The sequence below is a fragment of the Carya illinoinensis genome, chromosome 7 (genome assembly GCF_018687715.1).
Source record: "Carya illinoinensis cultivar Pawnee chromosome 7, C.illinoinensisPawnee_v1, whole genome shotgun sequence".
Classification (NCBI taxonomy): domain Eukaryota; kingdom Viridiplantae; phylum Streptophyta; class Magnoliopsida; order Fagales; family Juglandaceae; genus Carya; species Carya illinoinensis.
Genome location: NC_056758.1, coordinates 4,726,142 through 4,733,861, shown reverse-complemented (window position 1 = coordinate 4,733,861; position 7,720 = coordinate 4,726,142). Strand labels below are relative to the sequence as shown.

Genomic DNA, 7,720 nt, shown 5'->3' with positions numbered 1-7,720 from the left:
GTATAAGAAATGAAAAATATGGTTCCTTCCTGTTCAAAGAAAATCTTACTCTAAAAATTATATAATTCAATATATTAAGTCTTTTTATACTTGTGATCGACTGATCCCTAGGAATTAACCAATCGTCCAAAACTTCGTTCAAAAAATCATTTCAGACAAAGAAACACTTCAAATCCGTACTGGTATCTGTTGTAGCACAAACAGTACTAGGTATCTGATTGAACCCAGCATCTACAAGCGATAGAATTCAAGCGAGGCATTCCGTCGAGCATCCGGTGTGCTTCTATCGTCGTTTCCTCTTAACACTGTGATTACGGCAGTATTTTATATGGGCTGAAAAAAATAAAAAACCCGAAGCTTTTCCGTAACGAAATAAACCTTGAGCTCCTAGTTTTGCAGCTGCTTCATCTAAACCATGCTGTGAGATGACATACCCACGCAAGCCAGTTCCTGGAAAAAAGAATTAAGTGTAAGCTCCTGGATCGTTACAAAACAAATCCGAATGAAATAAAATAGGCTGAAAATGTTACGAGATATGTTTCAAACGAAAGCAAAACAAGTCTTAAAAAAACTTGTCTTGAGTTCCAAATCAAGCGGTCCTGAGATTCAAACTTGTGACTGAAAATATAGGGTGGCTGAGAGAAGTATAGAATATTTTCGGTGGCTTTGAGGAGGACGACGAACATGGGCTCCGTCTTCCTGCTCTTTCTAATCCGTAGAGGGTCAAGAAACTTGGAAAGAAGTTGTGAAAGGAGGCATTTTGAAGCGGATAACCGACGTGGGAAGAAACCTCAACTGAATTGATTACGTGGTAAAATCCTCACCATTGATTTCAATCGAATGGTTCACTTTTGTCAGATTGCACGATTGCGGAGACCTTAATCTGGGGACCATCAATGGCTCCCACTTGTCCTCGTACCCATCTATTTTGCAGCTTTGCTGCCTCTGGTGCGATCTCACTCTCTCTACCCATTTTCTTTGTTGCTCACACTCCTCTATTCCTCTGCGAACCCTAACCGTAACCCTGCGCCCCATGGCCTCCAACCATCGCAACGGTGACTCCCATATCCACCACCTCCCCAAAAAACCCAAACTTTCTTCCACTTCCCTCATCACTCCCTCTGAAATCCAATCGGAATTCTGCCACCATGATCCCTCCGTCGCCCGCATCAACAACGGCAGTTTCGGTTCCTGTCCGGACTCCGTTATCAAGGCCCAACAGGTCCTACAGCTCGAATTTCTCCGCCAACCCGACCACTTCTACTTCAACTGCCTCAAGGAGGGAATTCTAAGATCCAGGACTGTCATCAAACAGCTCATCAATGCTCGCCACGTCGACGAAGTCTCCATCGTCGACAACGCCACCACTGCTGCCGCCATCGTCCTCCAACGTACCGCCTGGGCCTTCGCCGAGGGCCGTTTCGAGAAAGGTGATGTCGCGATTATGCTTCACTACGCCTACGGTGCTGTCAAGAAATCCGTCGAGGCATATGTCACGCGCGCAGGTGGGTGCGTCATCGAGGTACAAATGCCTTTTCCTGTTAATACCAACGATGAGATTATCCATGAGTTTAGGAAGGCATTAGAGAGAGGGAAAGAGAACGGGAGGAAAATTAGGTTGGCTGTGATTGATCATATCACTTCCATGCCGTGTGTGGTGATCCCTGTGAAGGAACTGGTTAAAATTTGTAGGGAAGAAGGTGTTGACCAGGTTTTTGTGGACGCGGCCCATGCCATTGGGTGCACTGATGTTGATATGCAAGACATTGGGGCCGATTTCTATACGAGCAACTTGCACAAATGGTTCTTTTGCCCACCTTCCATTGCTTTTTTGTATAGTAGGAGCTCGCCCAAATGCTTGGACTTGCATCATCCTGTTGTGTCTCATGAGTATGGAAGTGGGTTGGCCGTGGAAAGTGCTTGGATTGGGACTAGGGACTACAGTGCACAATTGGTGGTTCCAAAAGCTTTGGACTTTGTTAATAGGTTCGAAGGCGGTATAGAAGGGATCAAGAAGAGGAATCATGATAAGGCTGTTGAGATGGGGCAGATGTTGGCCAAAGCGTGGGGGACCAATCTCGGGTGTCCTCCGGAGATGTGCGCAAGCATGATCATGGTTGGGTTGCCGGCTTCTTTGGCAATCTCAAGTGATTCGGACACTTTAAAGTTAAGGGCACATTTGAGGGAGAATTTCGGTGTTGAAGTGCCAATATACTACCGGGCACCAAAAGATGGTGAGGTTGGCGTGATAACTGGGTACGCGCGGATCTCCTACCAAGTCTACAATACATTCGAGGATTACACCAAGTTCAGGGATGCAGTTAACAAACTTGTTAGCGAAGGTTTCACTTGCAACCTTCTTTCTAATTGAAGAGGTATGTTTTGCTTTCCTTTATCCGTCCTATTTTGATGGCTTGAACGCTCTTGGTAATTCCTACGGACTACAATTTCGTTTTTCGTGTCTACATCATCTGCTAGTTGTAAAGTACAGTTAGTTCTCCTATCTGACGTATGCGTGATTGCAGAGTTTGTGTTTGTTAATTTGAACTACGTAGATGGTAAGTTTGTTTTGTCATCGATAAACAACTCTGACTCATCTGTTAAACCTGAAAATATCAATCTTCAGGCATGCCCATTACACATAGAACTGTACCACCAGAGCTAAAGAGAGCATTCATAATGCTCTCATAGAGGTAGCAGATTAGGGCTGGCAAAAAGCAACAGCATTAAAATCTGCATTTAATTTTGTCCTTTAATTGGAAATTGAGTCATTTTATTTATTTATTTTTGGAATGAGCATATTATTTTACCCTTTCCATGCATGAGGAGAATGTATAAACCAGAAAGGCTATTTTTTGGGATTTAAGTGATTGTGCCACTCTTGCAGCCCACCTGTTAGCCTTGTCCTTCATTGTAGGCAACTCATTTGTCCTTTTTCACCATGTTCTTGTTGAATATTTTATTTAGACCTTATTTTGATGTTGAGCTGAGTTGAGATGAGTTGAATTCTTTTAGAATAGTAGTAAGTTGAGATGAAGTGAGTTTTGTGAGGCCCACCTAAAATGAGTTTAGATGTGTTTGGATTTTAAGATGAGTTTAGATGTATTTATGGAAAGTTAAAAAAATGTTGTGGATCCCATGTGTAAAGAGATGTTGAGTTGAAAAAGGTTATAGGTCTCGCGTGTAAAAAGGTTTTGAGTTGAAATGAATTTAGAGATTTGAAAGTTGGGTATTTGGATGTTAGATTCTGCTTAATGGGGCCACTCTACATATTTAAAAAACCTACAGGGGCTCCTTTGAATTCCTAGACCCTCCACAGCTGCTCCACTTGTTCTCTACCTTGCCTCCTACCAACGAGATATATACCCTTAAAAAACATTTATTAGTATAGATTTGCTAGTGCATTTTATCCCGTTAATTCATTGTTTTGTCTTGGAAAAACGAAGCCCCTCATACAAATCTTTCTTCAGATGACCTATATCATGTACCAAATGAAATTCATGCCAGTACATTTTTTATAAGTCATTCATCTCAATACAATTTTCTCCACAAGATGTGATAAAATGTGTATAATTACTTTAATTAAATTTACTTATAAAGAAATTCCTCAATTTTTTTTATGCTTAAAATATTTATTAAATCTGAACCTAACTGTGCTGGTAAGCATTGATATAGTGTAACATCTATAAGCACCATTCTCATATCGTGCAATTAGACAGTTATTTTGTCAAATATCAAGGATTCCGCAGAGTGGTATTATTTGTTCTATTTTGTCTTGTATATGTCTAATATGAGTTCAATCCATCACTTCCTGAAAATACTATGGGTTTATTGCTGCTGAACAAGAAGGAAAACATCTTTTTAACATGGTTACTGCCCCTGCCCCAAACGGAAGTGTTATTGTGCTTCCACTACTTGCAATGAGGCAGACCAAGTTTTCATGATCAAGAAGAAATGACTTGTTAAATGTCAGAAGGATTGTGCAGGATTATTGACCAGCCCCTGTACAGCTGGGTAGTAAAAAGTTAATTTTGTATGTATGTAATTTAAGAATCTTTGTATGGGCAATAATTTTTTTTTTCTCTTCACTGCTCTGCTCTCTCTCTCTCTCTCTCTCTCTCTCTCTCTCTCTCTCTCTCTCTCTCTCTCCCAGCCCGCGGGCCCGGGGGCGGGGGGATCATCTCTTTTTTTCACAGAAACTATCTGTATTATTATCTATATCTCTTTCTTATAGGGGGGGAGTCATCTCTTTTTTTCACAGAAAATATCTGTATTATTATCTATATCTCTCTCTTATGGCAGAGGAAAACCCTATTCACCCAACTCTTAACTGAATTGGTGTTTTATTATACATGTCTCTCTGTGCTGTTTCATATCTTTAATTAGTCATTGGTGTCTGTTTTTCTGTGCTTATATAAATATCAGTTTATGTTCCCTTTTGAGCTTCCTGCATTTTCACGATTGTCAACTGAGATTGAAACTTCTATTCAATGTTGTGAATGGAACAAGTAAACTCTCAATACTGTGGTCAACGGTTCAGCTAAGAAAATTAGTATTTGTTGCTTTTGTAGTCATATGTTTGTTATGATATTTTTTTCTCAAAAAAAAAATGTTTGTTATGATATTTCTTGTGGCCGCGTAGAGTGTTTTGAGGCCCTGTTAGCTTTCTTGGATATAAAACCCGAGATTTAGAATGATTGGCTATTCCCTAATAGATTAAGTTGTTTCCTATAGATGCCCTATGTTGGCTACTTATTTGGGGGGGGGGGAAAGGAGATGACCTATGTTGGCTTAGGGGGAAACATTCTTTTGGCTCTTCAATATCTTTTACAAACGTGATTTTTTTCTGATAGGTAATATCTTTTACAAACATAATTAAGCCAGCAATATGTTCATTATACTCAAGGTAGATTCCTTGTAAGGAAAAGTCATTCAACAACTGTCAGTTGTTTCTGAGGTGATGTATTCTATTCGTCTTTACTCCAACGAGGCACTGAACAAGTGTTCTGATGAATGGCAGCATGGTTCTCAGCGTGGCTCGGATGCTTGTCTGCCTTTCATGGTTTCGGTACCATGGAACTCCCAAAATTAGTGGACAAGCAGCAAACACCCAGAGGAGCGAATGAATAAAGGAGAGTAGAAACAGACTAAACAGTTAGCTTTTGTGATTCGAGTTCCTAGAAGAGATGTTTTTATATATATTTATCTGTTGGGCTCTAAGGGATGCTTGTACAGTTTTACATGTTTTCTGACTACTAGACATTTTTTTCGCGCCATTCTCTGTTCTGATGTAAATTTATCTGGTAAAGAGAGCTGCTATGCATAATCTGCGGCATTAGAGCTTAAAATTAAAATTGAGCACAAATTTATGGGTGCTATCCGCATCCTACGGGAGTGAGGTTGCCCCCATCCTACCGCCACATCTGCTATCTGCCCTTGGGATGCGGGGGCAGGCACCCCGTCTGTCTGTCTAGTGTAGGGGCAGACCCCTCATCTATTTCCCCCTTGGTCCATCACCACCCATGGTTGTCCCAGTCAAAAAATAAAATAAAATTTAAATCCACAACAAATTTATAAAACTATCTCAAATCCACAACACTAAACATCCAAAATCAAAATTAGCAAAAATAAAAAATAAAAAACAACAAAAAATTAAGGATATGAGGAAAAAAAAGACCTAAATGTCATCTGAGTAGGGGTATAAAAAAAAACGGGCAAACCGGAAGACCGGCCCGGACCGGTTGTGCCGGTTTTGGACCGGTTCGGTCCGGAACCGGTTTTCATAAATGAAAAACCGGTCGGAATGGGTCCGGTTTCGGTTAGTTTTGGACCAGACCGGACCGGTACTATTTATATATTAATATTATATATAATATATTTTATATTATATATAATTTTTAATCACATAAAAAATAATCACATATATACTAATACTAATATTCTAATATAGATTATAGTTATACTCCTACTAATATAGTTATACTAAATCATCAAAACTAACACTAACATATAGCCATACTAATAGTCTAATATTAATACTATTATATTGTCCAATATATTATATAGCTATAACTAATATTGATATATATATACTAATACTAATCGTCTAATATAGGATTATAGCAGATTTTTTTTTTTTATAAACCAGATTTTTTATAGCAAAATTTTTTTACATAGCAGATTTTTTTCTTACAAAGCAGATTTTTGTAAATAGTAAACATAATTTTTTAAATTAGTTTTTTCTTTTAAACAGAATTTTTATAAAAAAATTTTATTTTCTTAAAACCGGACCGAAAACGAGTAAAACCGGAATACCGGTTTATGAGGAAAATTAGTACGTAATCGATTTTGAAAAATGCAAAATTGGTACCTACTGGTTCGGTCTTAGATTTTGTACAAAATCGGATCGAACCGGACCGGTTACATCCTTACATCTGAATCAAATTCTCACCACGGGTCCGCACAGCTAGAGAGGAAAGAGAGAGGAGAAGAGAGAAGATGCAAACGCATGCTACGATGATTATAAGAGAGAGAGAGGGCAGCGGCACACAACAAAGAGGAGAGAGAGAGAGATTATGGGGAATGGGAACCTTAAAAAACCCACATTCCCAAAAATGATACCGTTTAAATGTTTTTTTTTTTTTTTTGTTTTTAATTGTTTTGATAACAAAATCTTATATATAGGTTTTGGGCTGGACAGCCCTAGGGGCGGAGTTGCCTCCCAGGCGAGGGGGCTGGTGTGGGGTGGCAGGGCACGCTCTGCCACTCACCCCTAAGCACAATGATATCCAACCTTGAAAGCAAATTAATGCTCGTAAATGAGTTCTTTGTCTCGTGGTAGATGGTATTGTTTGCTCTTGCCCGGAAAGCTTTGGACGCTGAAACATTGGTGGAGATGTTGGGTTTGAGATGGTGACCTTTGTGCGCAAGGTCATCTCACACTTGCGCCAAAATACTTGTCGTGTCCGGCAATTACATTTATTTTACTTGTCTCCTAAAGTTCTTGCTTTCACAATCATAAACCACTCTCTTCCCATTGCAACAGAACAATCAATCTTCTGACTTTCGGATCCGGTTTCCTTACGAATCTCTGTTCTGATTTTCTTCCGAAGCAGTACATAATAATTTAAAGATAAAATTATCTAAATCTATATTACAGAGACTGTACACTTAAGATTGCTCTTTCCAAAAATAAAAGCAATCTGGGCAAAATCATTTAAACCATTTCATAGCCCATAGATGATAGAACCAAATCGGAGCAGCATAAACGATAAAAACTGGAGGAGGAGAATATATAACTTGTTTGGGGAAAAAAAAAATGTACTGAAAGAAAAATTATTAATTTAATGTAAAGATGGCAAAAAATACTTTCTTTTTACGTGAGAAATTCAAAAAAGAAAAAGAAAAAAAGACAACCTCTAGACAGTAACTGACTTATACATAAAAAAAAAAAGGACAATTTCTAAAACAACAAATAATTATGTAAATAAAATAAATAAATAATAAAATTTTGATTTCAAAAAATAGAAATTTTAATTTCTTGAAGCTTAATGCTTATGGAGATTTGAAAAAATTGTAATCATGAGATGAGAATTTTATATTTGAGATAAAAATTCTTTGTAGCCAAAGAGTAAATGATCAAATTTATAAGAGAATAGATGCTTTAAAAAATAATAAAATTAAAGTTGTTGATATTTAAATTTTTTTATAAAAATAAACT

The 7,720-nt window shown here is 38.2% G+C and overlaps 1 protein-coding gene and 1 long non-coding RNA gene across 3 annotated transcripts; one reads left to right on the top strand and one right to left on the bottom strand.

The window, feature by feature from the left end:
* Nucleotides 1-3: 3 nt before the first annotated feature.
* LOC122316056 lies at nucleotides 4-683 on the bottom strand. The gene is made up of 2 exons (XR_006244227.1): nucleotides 531-683; nucleotides 4-450 (listed from the first exon to the last, which is right to left on the bottom strand). It is a non-coding gene; the product is annotated as an uncharacterized LOC122316056 (long non-coding RNA).
* Nucleotides 684-884: 201 nt separating this feature from the next.
* On the top strand, nucleotides 885-5,276 carry LOC122316054 (probable L-cysteine desulfhydrase, chloroplastic). 2 transcript variants are annotated; one of them, XM_043132542.1, is made up of 2 exons: nucleotides 885-2,375; nucleotides 5,021-5,276. In XM_043132542.1, the coding sequence occupies exon 1, from the start codon at nucleotides 1,034-1,036 to the stop codon at nucleotides 2,369-2,371; it is 1,338 nt and encodes a 445-aa protein (XP_042988476.1). In that variant the 5' UTR covers nucleotides 885-1,033; the 3' UTR covers nucleotides 2,372-2,375; nucleotides 5,021-5,276. The 2 variants fall into 2 exon arrangements, with proteins under 2 accessions (XP_042988476.1, XP_042988477.1); XM_043132543.1 differs by lacking the exon at nucleotides 5,021-5,276 and adding an exon at nucleotides 4,854-4,983.
* Nucleotides 5,277-7,720: the final 2,444 nt, after the last annotated feature.